Here is a 20,432-nt window from a genome sequence, read left to right as displayed (position 1 = left end):
TGCATCACAGGAATAAATAACATTTGAAAACATTTAAAAAAAGAAAACAGTTATTTTAAATTAATATTATTTCACAATATTTTCATCAAATAAATGTAGCCTAGGTGAGCATAAGAGACTTCTTTCAAAATGTTAAATCCTGTGTAAATGTGTGTGTATTTATATACACATACAAATTAGGAAGCTTGTGAAACAAGAGCAAGTGCAATAAAGTGTAGCCCAAGATTCAGGGCTGCCACACCGAAAACTCTCACACTGGAAAGAAAGAGCCTTATTCAGTCACTGGCACCCCACACACTGAATTTTGGGTGAGATCAAACGGATACACCATAAACACTGAGAAGATAAGTGTTCACCCAACAGCTCTCCTGCAACACATCCTGAATATAGTGTTTGTTCTGAGAGAGCTGTCTTAAGGTGGGTCACGTCTCATTGACATTTACCTTGAGGAACAACTTGGCAAGTTTCTCAGAGTTGAAGCACTTACTGTAAATAAGTCTTTGAGTCACCCTGGGAATTTCCTACTTACAAGCCTGCAATCATAAATCCGATTTTTTATGTATTTAGTATACACACACACACACACACACACACACACACACACACACACAGTACTCTAAAAGTGCTTTCCTTTTTATTTGGTAAAATATATACAGTGCCCTCCATAAGTATTAGGACAGTAAAGACAAAATTGCTCTGTTTGCTGTGGAGTCAAGAAATCTGTAAATATGATTAAAAGATGAATATGAGACAGAACTACAGAATGTCACATTTTATTATTGGGTGATTCAACACACAGATGTTTTACCAGCTAAGAAGTTCAGCACTTTTAGAGTTTCATCCCTCTATCTGATGTGAGCATAAGTATAGGAACAGTTGCCTCACAGGTCTTTCTAAGTGCTCAGCTGTGTCCTGTTGCATTAATTCTTCAGATATTAAAAGCAGGGAATGTGTCGTATCTGTTTTATCCATTGCTTCTGCATTCTGAGTCTTGCATTTGATGACGACACACAAACCAGGATGAAGACGAGGGAGCTGACTTTGAGAGAAATGCAAGCAATTTGGATGCTAAAAGAAAAGAGGAAGTCAATTAGAGCTATAGCAAAAACAAAGGGCATGGAGAAATCAAGAGTTTGGAAACCACCAGCAACCAACAACGACCTGATCGGCTGAGAAATCAACAGTAGTTGATGACAGACAAATCATAAAAGCTGTGAAAATGAACCCTAAAAGACATGTCTGTAAAATCACCAACAACTTCCAGAAAGCTGGGTTGATGCTCTGACAATCTACTGTCCTCAGGAGACTTTGACACAGAATGACAGATGCTACACGGCAAGATACAAACCTCTGACCAGCTCCAAAAATAGAAAGGCAAGATCAGAGTTTGAACAGAGTTTTATGGACAGATGAGACAAAGATTAACCTTCATCTAAGTGATGGGAAAACAAAAGTGTGGAGAAAAAGGGGAACTGCTGATGATCCTCATCTGTAAAGCATGGTGAAGCTGTTGTCATGGCATGGCCATGCATGCTGTCTCTGGAACAGGCCCTCTCAACTTTACTGATGACTTAATGTATGATGACAGTAGCAGAATGAATTTGGAAGAGTACAAAATCATCTTGGCCTCCAATATTCAAGAAAATGCCACCAGACTCATCAGAAAGCGATTCATATTGCATCAGGACAATGACCCAAAACACCCTGCCAGTTCAGTCAAGGAATTTATCAGGGCAAAGAAATGGAAAGTCTTAGATTGCTCTAATCAATCTCCAGATTTAAATCCGATTGAACATGAATTTCAGCTGAAGAGGAGAGTAAAGGCAGAAACTCCGCAAAATAAGCAACAGTTGGAATTGGCTGCATTAAAGGCTGGGAAAAGCATTTCAAAGGATGAGACAAAGAGACATAATAAAAGGACAACACTTTTAGAGTTCATCTGATGTGAGCAAGTATTGGGACAGTTAAACTTAAGGCAGATGTAAAAGATTAAAAGCTATTATTTAGTCGCAGATCCCTTGCATGTAATCAGAGCAGTGAGTCTGTGACCCATAGACATCAGCAGACTCTTGGTCTCATCCTTTGAAATGCTTTTCCCAGCCTTTAAATTGCCCCTATTATGGATTTCTGAAAATGACCTTTCATGCAGTGTGTAACAGTTCTAAATGAATGAGTCCATCTTGCAAAATTTTTCATCTGAAAGTGCACCATGTATAAAGTTATTGTCTCTCAAAAGAAAGAGTCGATGCTGAATCATTGAAACGAGTCGTTTTTAAAACGAATCTCAAGTCATTTCATGTTGACGTCAACATGAAACATTAGCATATTGCCCGCCCACATGTTGGTCTTTTCGCGTTGGTCTGAATGAAAATGCAAATTCATTTTTTTGCCACTAGGTGCAACTTTTGGAGCGGTAAAAATAGCGGTTTCCCCGGTAACAGCTGTAGCCTACACAAACCAGCACTGCGTTCACAAATGCTGCTTTATCAGGCATTACAGACATGATGACATGGAAATGAGACCAATCTGACCAATCACTGCAGATTAGCATCACGCAAAGGAGGGGTTTGGAAAAATTAATCGTTGAGCGAATCGTTTGGAAGTTCTTGAGCAAGTAAGGTAAAAATAAATGCATATTATAAGATATGCAAGTGTAAGTTATAAAAAAAAAAAAAAGTGTTTTTTGACCTTGCATGCATGTCAACCTGTTGTTGGGGACTCCCAAAACCAAAATATGAACCTTTCATTACCCATAATAGGGGCACTTTAATGCAGCCAATTCAAACTGTTGCTTATTTTGCAGCGTTTCTGCCTTTACTCTCCTCTTCAGCTGGTGAAATTCATGTTCAATCAGATTTCAATCTGGAGATTGATTTGAGCAATCTAAGACTTTCCATTTCTTTGCCCTGATAAATTCCTTGACTGAACTGGCAGGGTGTTTTGGGTCATTGTCCTGATGCAATATGAATCGCTTTCTGATGAGTCTGGTGGCATTTTCTTGAATATTGGAGGCCAAGATGATTTTGTACTCTTCCAAATTCATTCTGCTACTGTCATCATACATTAAGTCATCAGTAAAGTTGAGAGGGCCTGTTCCAGAGACAGCATGCATGGCCATGCCATGACAACAGCTTCACCATGCTTTACAGATGAGGCTGTATGCTTAGGATCATCAGCAGTTCCCCTTTTTCTCCACACTTTTGTTTTCCCATCACTTAGATGAAGGTTAATCTTTGTCTCATCTGTCCATAAAACTCTGTTCAAACTCTGATCTTGCCTTTCTATTTTTGGTGCTGGTCAGAGGTTTGTATCTTGCTGTGTAGCATCTGTAATTCTGTGTCAAAGTCTCCTGAGGACAGTAGATTGTCAGAGCATCAACCCAGCTTTCTGGAAGTTGTTGGTGATTTTACAGACACGTATTTTAGGGATCTTTTTCACAGCTTTTATGATTTGCCTGTCATCAACTGCTGTTGTTTTTCTCAGCCGATCAGGTCATTGTTGGTTGCTGATGTTGCCGGTGGTTTCCAATCTCTTGATTTCTCCATGTACTTTGTTTTTAATCGACTTTCTTTTTTCTTTTAGCATCCAAATTGCTTGCTTTTCTCTCAAAATCAACTCCCTCGTCTTCATCCTGGTTTGTGTGTGCTGTCATCGAATGCGAGACTCAGAACGCAGAAGCAATGGATATAACTGATATGAAACATTCCCTGCTTTTAATATCTCAAGAATTAATGCAACAGGACACAGCCGAGCACTTAGAAAGACCTGTGAGGCAACTGTTCCAATACTTATGCTCACATCAGATAGAGGGATGAAACTCTAAAAGTGCTGAACTTCTTAGCTGGTAAAACATCTGTGTGTTGAAACACCCAATAATAAAATGCGACAATTTGTAGTTTTGTCTCATATTCATCTTTTAGTCATATTTACAGATTTCTTGACTCCACAGCAAACAGAGCAAATTTGTCTTTACTACTCCAATACTAATGGAAGGCACATACAGTCATGGCCAAAAGTATTGGCACACTTGGTAAATATGATCAAAAAAGGCTGTGAAAATTAATCTGCATTGTTAATCCTTTTAATCTTTTATTTAAAAAATTCACAAAAATCTAACCTTTCATTGGAGAATAAGAATTTTAAATGGGGGGAAATATCATTATGAAATAAATGTTTTTCTCTAATACACATTGTCCACAATTAACGGTACCCTTTTATTCAATACTTTTTGAAACCTCCATTTGCAAGTTTAACAGCTCTAAATTTTCTCCTATAATGCCTGATGAGACACCTGACAAGAGATCAGAGACCATTTTTTTTTATCCAGAAACAATCCAGACCCTTTAGATTCCCAGCTCCATGACGGTGCTTCTCCTCTTCAGTTCACTCATTTTCTGCAGGGTTCAGGTCAGAGGACTGGAATGGCCAGCAGAAGCTTGGTTTTGTGCCCAGTGACCCATTTTTGTGTTGATTTTGAGGTTTGTGTTTGGATTATTGTACAGTTGGAAGATCCAAACATGGCCCATTATAAGATTTCTAACAGAGTCAGTCACTTTTTTATAGGGCTGCAACTAACGATTATCTTAATAATCGATTAATTTTTCGATTAATCGATGAATCGGATTTAAAGAAAAAGAAAAAAGAAAAGCATTCATTTCCAACCCTTTATTCAAAAACAGAACTAAAATCTTTAGAAAGTGCACAAACATGTTGCTCCTTGAACATCCCTGAGCTGTTATAATAAAATAAAAATGGACTAACACAAAAAACATACACATGTATGCTTTACATCTGCCAAATATATAGACTTTTGGGGGGGGGGGGGGGAGTGCAAAAAATTAAATAATTTAACACTGCGTCGTTAGCGTTGGTATTGTATCAGACATTTGCACTTAACATTATATGAAAATCAAGCTCAAATGGAGTTAATAATGTTTTTGACCAGAGAATGACGGAGATGGAGTGTTTTGTCTGTCATTAGAACGGCTGTAACTGTTATCTGAAGCAGCAAGTGCATTGCATTATGCTTTCATCAACTTTTACAGGTTATATAACTTTGATTGTAGCTATATGGGCGCTTAGTTTTTTCTTGTTGTTTAATACACTTGGCCAAAATCTCAAATTAAGCGCTTATGCACATAATGCACAGGATATTTAAAACGATATAGACAGCAAATAACTAATTCTTCTCCACTCTTCAAACACACAAAAACATTATCCTTTACTGACATAGTGTTTGAGTAAAGAAAACGCTGTACTACTCAAACACCAATTATTTATTCACCCTTGCATTGCGAAAAAGCAGAGATCTCATCTTCTCCAGGCTGTGCGCGCGCGTCAATCTGAACGGAGGCGGGTGAAGTTACGAGGTCTCGCTGAGAGCTCGATGATCCAATGGCGTTACGAAGTGTTACTGACAAGTTATTTTAGTGCTTATCATTGGTTTACTATTTTTAAAACTCTCCGATTTAAAATAATAAAAACGAATTATAAGCGACTCAAGTTTGGATAATTTTTCACAGCACCTGACTGGGCTAGGGTATGGCCATACTCTGCCATACGCAAACGCCGCCCCTGCTCCCACACCTTGGATGACTTGGGTCGCACGGATTTCTCTGCCTCCGCCATGTATCTTTCCTCTACCTCCGCTCGTTTTTTTTTTTTTTTTTTTACTTTTTTTTTTACATTTATTTATGAGGCGCCAAACTCTGCTACCATCTGTGCGCGAGAGAGACCGAGTGTGTTCACTCCGCTCCGCGCTCAACTAAAGTTTTTTTTTTTTTTTAATAATCAAACGTCTCGCGTCGCGCGACACAACGAATCGATTATGAAATTCGTTGCCAACGCTTTTAGTAATCGATTTTTATCGATTTAATCGATTCGTTGTTGCAGCCCTACTTTTTTATTTTTTATCTGTTGGTATTTGATAGAATCAGTGATGCCGTGTGTCTAAACAAGATATCCAAGACCTCCAGCAGAAATATAGGCCCACAACATCAAATATACAGCCGTATATTTCATTGTACACATAGGGTACTTTTTTATCCCTGTGTGCACCAAACCCATCTTGAGTGTTTGCTGCTAAAAAGCTCATTTTTTAGTTTCATCTGACCATAGAAGCCAGTCCCATTTGAAGTTCCAGTCGTGTCTGACAACTGGATATGTTGGAGTTTGTTTTTGGATGAGCTAGGAGAATTTTAGGGGCTGTTTGACTTTTTTTTTTTTTTTTTTAAAGGTTTTCTGACCCCGAGACTCAACTATTTTCTGCAATTCTCCAGCTGTGGTCCTTGGAGAGTCTTTAGCCACTCAAACTCTCCTTCTCACCGTGCAGTTTCGTAACATTTTCTGTTGATTGGAAATTCTTAATTATTGCCCTGATGGTGGAAATGGGAATTTTCACTGCTCTAGCTCTTTTCTTAAAGCCACTACACTAATTTGTGAAGCTCAATTATCTTTTGCTGCACATCAGAACTATATTCTTTGGTTTAACTCATTGTGATGGATGAATAAGGGAATTTGTCCTTTGTTTTCCCTCGTATTTATGTTTCTGTGAAACAGGAAGCCATGGCTGGATAATTTCATGTTTAATCACCCTGGAGTGCTCAAAATTGTAAATATGAATGGGAATATACTTCAGAGATATTTTACTTATAAGAATTTCTAGGGGTACCAATAATTGTGTCCAACGTGTATTTGAGAAAAATATTCATTTCATAATGAGATTTTCCCCCATTTTCAAATGTTTTAGTTCAATGAAAGATTAGATTGTTGTGATTTTTTAAAATAAAAGATCAAAAGGATTAATAATGCAGGTTTATTTTCAGAGCCTTCTTTGATCAGATTTACCAAGGCTGGCAATACTTTTGGCCATGACTGTATGTATACTGTATTAATCGCATCCAAAATAAAAGTTTTTGTTTACATAATATATGTATGTGTACTGTGTTTATTTATTATGTATATATAAATACACAAACATATATTTTGAAAATATTTACATGTATATACTAGGGGTGGCACTGTACATGTATTCAAGCCCACATATTCAAGTATACATGCACTACTGTCTGTTCAAAATAAATGAAAAGAAACTGAGCATAGTAGATTATTTTTTTCCCCTGTTGTACCGAAATCGTATCGAACAGTGACCCCTGAACCGAGGTACGTACCGAACCATGACATTTGTGTACCGTGCCACCCCTAGTATATACATTTATATATTTATATTATTATATTTATATTATATATAAATATATTTAATATATAAACATGACATTTTTCTTAAATATATACGTGCATGTGTTTGTATTTATATATACATAATAAATATACACAGTACATACTCATATATTATGTAAACAAAAACCTTTATTTTGGATGTGATATATATATATTTATATATATATATAATTAACTTAATATATTTATATAATTTTATTACCCATCCAGCATTTTTATCCAATATCACAAACTTTGCATAAAAACTATGTGGATGGAAGCCCAGCTAATGAAAAAATAATTATGCTCAATATTAATTTGCTTCCGCCATGATTCTTCAATTGACATGTTGCCAACTCAGAAAGTCTGGCCACCGGTACGAGTTGCAGTTGCGTTTATCTCGAAAATACGACCATTCTGACATGACTTGAAGTCAGCGGTCCCATATGGAAGGGTGAAACGTCTGCGTGTATGAGGCCAGCTGGTCATTCATTCACACTTTCCCGCTGTGGGGTTTGACTGAGGGTCAACACACTCGTCCCTCAGGAATCCTCCCGCTTCAGCCCGGCCCCTCTCGGCTCTCCAATCCCGCTGCGACCGCGACCCTCTGTTGCCCTGGCACCGGCTGAGGGAGAGGGGCCCGACCTGTCCGTCATCATGATGGACGGCCCTGCCGCACGTCTATAAACTTTAATAGGTCTTGTCAGCGCACGCCAAGCTGCTTGGCAGGTATGAAACACATGCCAGTTGCCAGCATCCACCACGACAGTGGGATTTATTTGATTTTCCCTCGCGCCCGCAGCCTGAGTGTGAGGACCTTCACATTCTCCAGGAAGAAGAAAAGCTTTTGTTAGGATGGTTTCTGTCAACCTGCCTGCAGTAATATAAATTCTGACTGTTTGAGAACGAGGCACGTCCTTCAAACACAGATGAAGCCAAGCAAACTGGGAACTTCATGCAAAACAGGGTTACCGAAAGAACGTGGAACAGCAGAGAAGCAAAAAATAACAAAGTTTGATTGTTTGCAATACATTAAGGCAGTGGCTCTCAAATTTTTGGGCAATGCTCTGCTTTATAAGTAGAATAACTAAAACTACTGAAATAACAAGCACATTATTTACATGTATCCTTTTATCTGAAATTTTGAAATGAGAGAGAGAACAACATTCTGTACTTTCTTTCAGCTTATATATATATATATATATTTATTTATTTTTTAAATAAATAAATACATGAATAAAGATTATTTTATCAAATAAAAATACTGCTTTGCATGAGCAATAAGAAAGAAATAGGTAACTGAAATACTGCCATCCCTACATTCAGATCTGCATGATCAATACCAGAGAAGAAAGTGGTGGAGTAACTCATTGGTTCTCATGCATATCATCAACATGGTAAAATGTGTGAAAGCAGAGAAGATTTGGGAACTATAGAAGTCTGCAGAAATTTTAGAAAGCTGGTTATTTTACTAGAAGGCCATAATTGACCAGCCCTAACAGAGCTTATTACAGTTCATGCTAATGCAGCCTTGCATGAAATGATTGTAGTGACCTAACAAACATTCCTTTACAGGACAGAAAATTCTAGAAATCAACCCCAGACCTCACAGGTAAAAACAAGCATATTTACTGTAGCTGTTGGGTGAACACAGAGAAAAACCTCATGGTGACTGGCAACAATTAGCCTATTAGGATGTTGTTTATCATATAATTGCTAATGAGCACAATTTGAGAACAACATCTGCTTGCGCATATCCATCAGTGAGTCACGGGTTCAGAGCTGAATGACGTCAGAGTCCAAGCATCATCCACCAGCTATTTAACCAGTCAAAGCTTTGGTTACTCACAGACAACAGCGAGGGAACTGATCAGCAGATTTGACTCATTTTCCAAGGAAACACAATCCTCATTATAACAGCGCCGCCTGTGCTTTACCTGCCTTTAAAAACGAGGAAGTATATTTGACACTCCAGCCCAGGCAGTTAAACGCTCAATATAATGATCACAGTCACACAGGAGGCTGCGGCGCTGTGAAACCTCTCGCTCCATGGACAGCAGAGAACTCTGGGTGTTTTCACAGGTTCTTTCAGGGGTTTGACAGCAGTTCGCTTAAATGTGTCAATAAGCGATCTGAGCCCCTTTAAGTGACAACATCATGGTGGGAGTTTATTTAACATTCTGACAATTTAGACACAATAGCCTTCATAGGACTATACTTACAGGAGACTATACTTATATTCATAGGAATATACTTATTATGTTATTATTACTTATTAGGTTGTGACTGCTTTTTTAATCGATTGACAACCCAGGTTTATACTTCAGTAAAGAAGTATAAAAGTACAGTAAAGTGTAAAGATATAATATTAAGATTATGAAAAATAGAATTACTAATCTAATGATAATAAGACAACTACACACACACACACACACACACACACATATACACATATACATATATATATATATATACATATATATATATATATATATATATATATATATATATATATATATATATATATATATATATATTACATTTTATATTAAAATAAAAGAATGGAAAAAGTAATGGATAATGAATGGTATGAATCAATGCTACCAGTACGTTAAAAATCATTCTCAATATTCTAATGTTCATATAATGAACATGATTAATCTATCACAATTGCATTTGCAAATAACTAATTTTCATTACTTAATCAATGTAGTGTGTTCATGTTTATTTTCATTCATTTTCTCCTTTTTTAAACTACAGAACACAATTTAGAAAAATGATTTTTTTTTAATTAAAACGAGTTTACTTCTGAGTGAAAACACCCTTCGGCATTTGATTTACCTTTCAAGTAAGAGAAGGCTGAATGGGTAAAGCAGGCGTGTAGAGGTTGGGGTAGCTGGAGCACCTGTTATCCCATGAGTCTCTAGTTCAAACACGCTCTCGAAGGCTCTCAGACTCTATCCACATCATCTACTCACTGCCCTGAACTTCACCTCCGTTACAATGTGGGCTTGAATGCAATGATAAAACACCTGCTTCCTGCCATACTGATTACAGTCCGTGCTCTTGTTTCTTATTATCTACTATCTAGCCTGAGCTGAGCTTCTCGGGGCATTTGTGACGTCCTGCATGGGTCATCAAGTGACCATGTGTTTGAACTGAATGGGTGCCACGAAAAACATGCATATTACTTTACAAGAAACCTGTATCTAAACAAGGCCTCCAATTTTCATAGTTGGCCAGAAAAGGACTAGACGAGCCAAAAAACTTGCATATTAAAAAAAAAAAGTGTGCACAGGAGGGAGTAGTTGTATGATTATACAGAAATTATAAAAAGATACATGACAAAAATCAATACAATCAATACAGTCATCAATACAACATAAATCTTACAACAATATTAAGATGACAACAAAAATAATCTATATGACAATGTTCATTCCTTTAAATTATTATTAAATATAATGCAAACATTATGGATTAGAATATACATGTTCACATTTTTTAAATATTATAATTGTAATTATTATAAAATAATAATAAAATTATTAGTATTTTTAAAATATATATTTTAGGAATATAATATATATTATAACTAAATATAAATAAATAAAGTTATATTGTATTTATAATATTGTCATTATAATTATAATAATATAATCATTAATATAATATACAAAAATAATAATGTTAGCCAAAATATTTTACTATGTTACAGTTAAAGTTTATATTATGCTATTAAATCTACAAACAATAATTCTTAAACATAATGTAATTTTAAATATTATAGATTACAATATTTCAATACTTCTGTTGTTTAAAATACACAATTAATCATTATTTTTGTTATAAGATTATATAGGAAATAATATAAATTGTTGCATTATTATATAAAAATAATATATAGAAAATAATGCAATATTAATCTAATTGTAATAATATTAATTATTACAACAGTAATATTCAAAGATTATCTTGCATTAAGTTTAATAACTCTTATTATTTAATTATTATTAAATATAATATATAATTTATAATTATATAAAAATATATATTTATATGAATATAATTGATATATATATATATTTATATGAATATAATTGATATATATATATATATATATATATATATATATATATATATATATATTTATATGAATATAATTGATATATATATATATATATTTATATGAATATAATTGATATATATATATATATAGATTTTAAAAAAATCTAATCTAATCTATATATATATATTTATATGAATATAATTGATATATATATATATAGATTTTAAAAAAATCTAATCTAATCTATATATATATATAGATTTTAAAAAAATCTAATCTAATCTATATATATATATATATTTATATGAATATAATTGATATATATATATAGATTTTAAAAAAATCTAATCTAATCTATATATATATATTTATATGAATATAATTGATATATATATATATATTTATATGAATATAATTGATATATATATATATATATATATATATATATAGATTTTAAAAAAATCTAATCTAATCTATATATATATATAATATTTATATAAATTATATTCATATAGATATATTTTAAAAGCTGTATGTATGTACTCACTCACACACGCACACTCACACACACGTACAACTTAAATAAGTCCTTATATGAATATAATTGATATATATATATATATATATATATATTTATATGAATATAATTGATATATATATATATATTTATATGAATATAATTGATATATATATATATAGATTTTAAAAAAATCTAATCTAATCTATATATATATATATATAATATTTATATAAATTATATTCATATAGATATATTTTAAAAGCTGTATGTATGTACTCACCACACACGCACACTCACACACACGCACAACTTAAATAAGTCCTTATATGAATATACTTAAAATAAATATAAATATTTATTAAATAAATATTATATATGAAATTAAAAATGACCCCCTGAATTCATGTCACAAAAAAAAAAAACATGCATTACTTTAAAAGAAATGTATATCTAAACAAAGCCTCCAATTTGACGAGATGAGACATATTAAAAGGACATGAGGACAGAAGCATCTAATGTGGCATAAGCTGCACTGAGTGCCCAATGCTCATGGGAAAGTCAGTCCTTCCACTCTGAAATCAGACTCTGACTTTCTGACATAAGCTTCCTCTGTACTTTGTGCTCCTAATTTCCTTTGATTACTTTAAGTCTGTCTCTGTCTCTCTCGCTGTCAGTGACCCGTCTGCGAGAGGTGTGAAACTAACTGCTTTCAGATGGGCCGCTGGTAGCGTCTGAGAGCGAGCGTGAGATACTCTGAGCCCCCTCTCAACATCCCTCCAGGGAGTGCACTCGATAGGCAGCTGAAACGGGCCCTTACTGAGCAGTTTTGCTTGCTCAGTGTCTCTGTCTCCTCTATCCTTTTCCTGCTATGACAACAAAGCTTCCCATGGGGCAAATTGCAGATGAAGGCAGCGCCAGGCAGGCCTGCAGACTCACAGTCTCGATGCTGGTGCAGGTAAACCGATTATGATTATTGCATTAAGGCTGCCAGTACGCGCTTCTCGTCTAAAGCAAACAGCTCCGCTTCAGTTAGTGCAGATATTTCCTGACAAGCCTAGCACTGTGGAGATATGCGGTGCCTTGTGGGCAAAAGAAAAAGATTCCTTTCTCAAGTACATGTACGGGTCACACCAGCAGTTCATTTTTACTAGTCGATTAGTCATTCATAAAAATATAAATACAATCACAGGAGGTCATGTGGGCAATGCCATTTTGTTTATGCTATAATCACAACAGCTCCCCAAATTAACTGCTGACAATGCATAGACTAGTTTGTCTCATCCGAATTAAAATTGTTAAATTAAATCCGTACCTCCTTCAATTATGATTCATACAGTATTTACTTAAGATACATATTTACTGTATATTTTTATATAATATAAATATATCTTTATATAATATATATGAAGTGCCAAACAGGAAATAATTATATAAAGTCTGACTATATAAATGCAAATTGTGACTACATAAATCAGAATATATATTTATAAAGAATATATAAATGCAAATCTGAATATATAAATGTAACTCAGAATATATTAAGACAAAACTGAATATATAAATGCAACTCAGGATATATATTTAGAAATCAGATTATATAGAATTAAATCTGAATAAGTCGCATTGCAAAAATGTAGATGTAAGTCTGAATATATAAATGTAAATTGTTAATATATAAAAATGTAAGTCATGAATATATAGTTATAGTTCTGAAAATATAATTGTAAATCAGAATATATTTAAAAATCCTGAAAATCCTGTATTTATATATTCTGATTTACTTATACATAGTCACAGTTATATAGTTTCCTGTTTGGCTATATATATATATATATATATATATATATATATATATATATATATATATATATTTTATTAATCTACATTATTAATATAATATATACATACAAATAATGTTAATAATGATTAGAAATGACAACAGAAAGATTATACTATATTAAAGATTCAACAATTACTTTATTATTTGAATAATGAGCTGACAAGGTGATGATGATGATGGGATTAGAAATAAAAATAGTGCACACAATTTTGTGGAAAAAATACCTCTTATATGGATGAATATTCTGTGAATAATGTTTGCTGAAAATACTGCTTTGCATCACAGGAATACGTTACTTTTTAAATAAAATATATTTAAATAGAAAACTTCTTTAATTACTGTAGTATACCAAATATGTCAACTAGTGCCAGAACTAATCACCAAAAGCCTAATTCCTGGTGCAGAAGACACACAACCTCTATCATGCTGTCTAATTATCCTGTTTATTTTCCTCTCATCCTCAGAAATGGAGTAGAGCCAGCTCACTTTTACTGTTCCAGGAATGTATTTACAGGCTTGTCTCTAGAGCTTCAGTAACAGCAGGAGCGAGGCCTGTCCTCTCATCTGACCGTAAGAGTCCTGCTCTGCACACTAACTCCCAGCGGTCAGCAAAGCGAAGCCGTAGAAACCCAGCACAAGCGTAAATGTCGGGACCCACAAAGGCTGGGATCACTTTTGCTATTGAACGTGTTTTAGAGGCTCACTGGGTCTGTGTGGATGGTTTCAACAGGTTCTCCTCTCCTTGTTCAGTTGAAGTAAACTCTGTAAGAATGTGCCACAGTGTCACCCTCACCAACACACTAAAGGCCTGCCACCTCACTTAAAACTGTTTTGGAATGTAATTCTGTCAAACAGTTCAACTAAATATGACTGACCACTCTATTTTTAGAAAGTCAACATGAGGACTGTATTAATTCTTGCGAAGAAACCATATTAAATACAAGTATAAAATTAAACAAAAGCCACTTCACACATGGAGCTGCAGCAGGTCCCTATTACAGACCTGCAATCAGTCCTTACTTTGGATCTCCGGTACTCTATTTCTAATTCTATTTACTTTAATCATAATTTCTTTGAGTAGCTCATATCATGAGGAATCTATCACTAAATAGCAGAAGAACTAAAAATAAGGGGTCACAGAGATGATAAAAAATGGTCACTAGTGTGACGGGAGATAATAATTTACACTTCAGCATGCTTAACTTCAAATATTATATATAATATAAAAGATTAGTATCTGTTAATAATATCTGTTAAAAATATGTTTTAAATAGCATGGGTTAAGGGAAATTTTTTTTTAATTTAAAATATATTTTAACTTTCAAAGACCAATATTACAAAATGTAGTTCAAGGATCAAGGAAATATGTTTCTAGTCTTATAATGCATTTTTTGTAAATGCATTATGATGTAAATATATGTATTTTGGAATTTTTATTTATTTATTTTTTTTACAAAGTGGAGTTTAGTTATTATTAGTTGTTATTATTTAGCAAGTACCTTCCTCTAATTAATAATAACAATAATATTAATATTATTAAATGTAAATATATCTATGCATGTTTTTGCCATCTGGGGAGAGGAGGGGTGGAAGAGACAACTCAAAATTTCCAAGAAAGTACAGAGATGGAGATTCAAAAACCTACAGGCCTAATATTTGGTTGTGCTATAGTATTTTTTTGCTGGTTAGAGTATCACATATTTATCTTAGCTAATGCCAAGCTCTACTGAAATCATTTGAGGATGGATGCAATAAGCTGCTGCCTATGTAGACTGTTCCAAAGCACTCACTTATGAGGTTCATTTAGATTTAGTGTGCCATTTAGACAGCAAGCTAGAGCCAAAATGAGAGCGTATTTGATTTAGAAACAGAAAGGAAGGCTCTGAATGAAAGAAGATGAATAGAAAGAATAGCAGTGAAGATGAGAGATGGGAACATAAAAGAAATGATTATTCCTCTGACACGGAGACAAGCAGATAAATGACGCCCTACAGCTTCATTTGTCTTGTTTGTGTGTGTGTGGACAGTGAAGCGTTTGATATTCTTTCCCTCCCATCCTCAGGCTGGATTATGACCGTGTCAGCTGAACCTTGGTGGCTGGCCAGCACAAAGGGAGTGCTGCTAACTACACACCCTGACAAACATCTAGTCTGTGACACCCTAGACAAAAGCTAGGTGGGAGGAAAGAGGACAGAGCTTGACGAAACAGGGCCCGGGGCCAGTGAGACAGAGTTTCAGTTCACCTGATGGATCATCACTGTTAAATCAGCACGCAGATTTACTGGACAAAAAATGAGGGTGTTATACATGTGTTCTTTGCACTCAAAGCCAGCTAGACGACACACAATGGTGCTCAAGATTCTTTTGTAAAACTTCAACTATTTATAACTTGGCACACTGCCTTAAAAACACAAAATTCATGGTGTGAGGCACTGTAAAAAGATGTCCACCTGACTCAAAAGTATGTCTAGCTTAAACCAACTGTTGCACAGGACATTAATGCTTAAAATTGAATATTTAAGACATTTTTTTTGCTTCAAATTTGTCTCATAAAAAAATCTTAATTGTTAAATATTAAAAATAATACACTCCACTTTTCTATATAGATAATTTATTTTTAAAGTAGTACTGTCAAAACGATTAATTGCTTATATTTGTTTACATAATATGTGTGTGTACTGTGTATATTTATTAGAAACACACATGCACGTACATATTTAAGAAAAATGTGTTTGAAAAATGCATGTTTATATATTAAATATATTTACATATAAATTATATGAATATAAATATATACATGTATGTGTGTGCATTTATATACACATAATAGATATACATAGCACACACACATATATTATGTAAATAAAAACATTAATTTTGGATGTGATTAATAGTTTAACAGCACTAATATAAATAAATGTTAAAATATTTTTATATATATATATATATATATATATATATATATTTTTTTTTTTTTAATTAAACTGGAGTGTAGACAGGTTCAGGTTTAAAATTATTATAACTAATTTTTATTACTAAATTATGTGTGTGTGACTATATAACTTTTTAAATGTATTTTTAAATAAATTGTAAAATATTTTATTTTGTATAATTTATTTTAAAAACAATAAAATTTAAATAAAACTTTTTACAAGAAAGGAAAGTGCAGACAGGGTTAAATTAGTAATTTCTGTTAAATAAAATGGCATCATTTAATAACATAAGTCCGAGGCAGGACTATCTGACTATCCAAACAATGAAAGGGAGGAAATTGTAACTATTTTCCCAGTTCTGTTCAGTGCTTCAGGGCAAGTCAAATCTGAATGAAAAAATCCACATTGTCGAACACTGGAGGATGTTGTCATTCTGTAAAATCCCTTCATCTTTTCCTCCATTCATAAAGCCCTGTCCATCCCTGAGTCACCCTCCCCGTCTGATCTCCAGTCGGCTCTTACCTCGTTTCCAAGCAAAGCAGAAACACATGCTTCGGAGGCATCGCAAATGGCGGTGAGGTCGTGACCCCCCTCCAGCGCAAGCACCAGCCGGCCGCCGGCCAGTCCCATCAGCTGCTTGGTCAGGTAGCCAAAACCTGCCAAAGGGGGAGACAGGAAATACAAGAGGGGGTTATAGAGCTTGCTCAGAAACCGGTGGCTGGCCTTTGATCAAAGGAACCAGAGATGAAGAAAAAAAAATGGAGAGAGGGAGCGGGAGAAAATAAGACAGTATTACATCACATTCTCTCTGTTAAAAAGACGGCACTCTGGATTTACTGGGCCTAAACGTATAATACGAGGCAGGTTTAATTTTAATAAATGTGGCTTAGCATTTTGGCCGCAGGCATCTTTTGATCTTTGTTTGAATATATGCATCCGTCTATACCTCCCTTCCCCAGAGATTCACATTCAAGGCCGTTCTAGATGATTTTATTTTGTTTTAATTCTTCACTGGCACGAATGAGACGTTCTTCAACACGTAAGAAAAGGAACCTTCCAGCTCAGCTCAACCACTGAGAACCTGATACAACACGAATGCAACACTAATTGCACCAGAACTGCAGCTCCTCTGAATAGTTATGCACATAATGCGCTTGTGCACATCTCTCTGAAAGGAACAGAATTCCCAACATGGAAAATGTGTTATTATTTATGCATCCTGGTGTCTTTTTTTAAACCTTTATGCTGTTGTTTTGTATGGATGCACAAACGGAGAAATTCAGAGAATGTTTACGCAGCTCTTTTCCACACAACGACATTTAATGGTGACCACTTCTACTCTATATTTCAATTCTCTTTGTGGTCATAAGACAGATTTGTGTGACGAAAAAACAAAAAAATTTTTTTTTTTTTTTTTTTTTTTACATATACTATTGTTAAATGTTTTGAATAAGATTAGATTTTTTATCTAATTTCAATTTTCTCTTTTTAGTTAAAGTTTTAGTCATTTTGTTGTGTTTTATCATATTTATTATTATTATTATTATTTTGAAATATATCCATTTTATTTAATAGTTTTAGTTTTTTTAGTTTTAGTTACTTTAGTACTTCAAGTTAAACTAAATAAAAATGAAAAATGTTGCCTTGGCAACTAGCTGAAATACATTTTTTAAATTATTTTATTTCAGTTAATAATTATTTAATTTTCCGAAAAGATTTTTTTTTTTCTTTTATGGTTTTAGTTTTGGTTAACTACAATAACCCTATCTTAAGGCCTCGTATTCAGCGAATAACAAATGCATTTCATTCAGTTTCTCACACATAGCTATCATATGACTTCAGAAATATGGCAAACAAATAACAGCCTATTTTTGATTTTTTTTGTCCTTTTAAAAGCTCATATGACATTTGGTCACTATGAACTGTCATATTAAACAAGACAAAAACAGATCAAGAAGTTTGGAACGACATGAGGGTGACTAAATAACATCAGCATTATTTAATGGGTGACTTGTTCCTTTAAGATATGCAGATAAATGAAAAACAAATGAAACACAGATCATCGAGCCATTCTTAGACCAGCAGAAGACTGAATCTGATTTAAATTTCACTTTTAGATGCAAGAATAGTGCAAATTCAGACCGGACAACCTGTCTTTCTTTAGACTCTGGGCAAATGTTTTGAAAGAACAGTGTTTCTACTTTGCGTTTCCAGCGCTGACATATGGACAGCTTTCACCAGGAGATGTAATCTATAAGAGCCGGCCTTATGATCCCTCTAACAGGATAAAAGCAGCCTTTTGGACCCCAACAACAAGTGCTGTGCAATCATTAAATGTTTGATTTCGAAACAGGCCCGGAATGCCATCTTGATATTACGCACACATGGGAACAAAGAAGGAAAAACATCAGGGATCTGGAAGTATGAGAAAGGATGACTGGTACAATCCCTCCCTTCTGGGATTAGACTTTGCACACAAGAGTGTGGTCTCTTGTTTTTGTGGTATTAGCACATGATAAATTTGACTGAAATGAAAGCTTTTAGACATGAGAAATGAGCGAGAGAGAGGGACAAAGGCTGACTTCCACGTCAGTGACTCATCTTTTCGCTCCCAACTGCTTCATCCCACGAGAATCTTCCTAAGTACAGAGGAACGCAGAGCACTTACATTTGGCCGTGAGCTTGTATCCTCCTAGAGGTGGTGGATGCCCCTCCACAGCGTCGAAGCCTGAAGAAACCAGCACCACGTCTGGAGCGAACTCGTTCGCAATTGGCATCACCACCGTCCTTCAAAAACACAAAAACAAGAGCATGTGAGTTCCCGAAAAAATAGTTCAGCCAAAAATCTAAGTTCTGTCATTATTTATTCACCATCAGTTTTTCCGATCCTTTATTATTTACTTGGGTGGAGATATTTATAAGTAGTTTTTCCAACTATGGGCACTTTTGTCCCTCTGGACGTGGAAAAAAAAATCTCTCAAAACTAACCTTTCACTAGTTTATTTTTTCTAATAACAATGGATACATGCAACACATGAGAATTTTTGTCAGTTATTTTTATGAAAAATGACAATTCCCATCACAGTGTCCACCATAACACATATTACGTAATGTGTTTAACAAAATTCTGTGATGGAAATGACATTTTAAACAAATCTTTGCTATACTAAAAGAAAAAAAAGGTGTATGAATGAAAAAAAAATGGTTTACTTTGAAACAGTTTACTCTCAGAAGTTGCAAGTAAATGTCATAAATAATTACAAAGAAATGGCAAGTAACATTGAATTAACTTGACATTTTCAAGTAGAAAGACTGAAATGGTATTTCCTTCTAAAATTGATTCCAATAATCACTGATTCATTTACAACAAAAAAATCAGCTCGACTTTGGAAATTGCACAAAATCTTCTGTTCACAAGCAACATTTACCATGATTGTTCTTTATTTTCTTCGAGTCTCATTTTCATGTGCGAAAATCGAAAATAAATAATTTTCACGCAAAACAATTTAAAATGGTTTTAACACGTTGACACTTTCTTTAGATTATCATAGTTGCAAAACACATTTTTATTACAGATTTTCATGGTTTAAGATCGAAGGTCTAGGTCTGTCTATAAAATCTATAAAATAAAGGACACGTGAAAATGAGCAAAAATAAATTAAGAATGGTATGGTGTTAAGTTTCCAAGGGCCAGATTTACTAAACAGGACAAATTAGCATTAGAGCGCAATTCCATAAAAGCACCGATGGGAGCAGAAAAAAGGTGCAACATCTCATTTCCATAATGACCAGCACAATCTACCAAGAGCAGCACAAATTACCGCCTGCTTTAAGTCATGCTTTTTTTGGGGC

General features: G+C 34.2%; 1 protein-coding gene across 6 annotated transcripts in view; it reads right to left on the bottom strand.

The window, feature by feature from the left end:
- hdac4 (histone deacetylase 4) overlaps window positions 1-20,432 on the bottom strand; it is a 255,008-nt gene that overhangs the window by 9,295 nt on the left and 225,281 nt on the right. For all 6 annotated transcript variants that reach the window (XM_058787006.1, XM_058787010.1, XM_058787011.1 and 3 more), the window contains 2 exons: window positions 19,249-19,367; window positions 17,103-17,236 (listed from right to left, as the gene is read on the bottom strand). In XM_058787006.1, coding sequence (XP_058642989.1) covers window positions 17,103-17,236; window positions 19,249-19,367 — 253 coding nt within the window. The remainder of the gene's footprint in view (window positions 1-17,102; window positions 17,237-19,248; window positions 19,368-20,432) is intronic.

This window comes from Onychostoma macrolepis, chromosome 09, assembly GCF_012432095.1.
Source record: "Onychostoma macrolepis isolate SWU-2019 chromosome 09, ASM1243209v1, whole genome shotgun sequence".
NCBI classification, from domain to species: domain Eukaryota; kingdom Metazoa; phylum Chordata; class Actinopteri; order Cypriniformes; family Cyprinidae; genus Onychostoma; species Onychostoma macrolepis.
The sequence above is the reverse complement of the archived record's forward strand: the minus strand, read 5'-3'. Positions and strand labels throughout refer to the sequence as shown.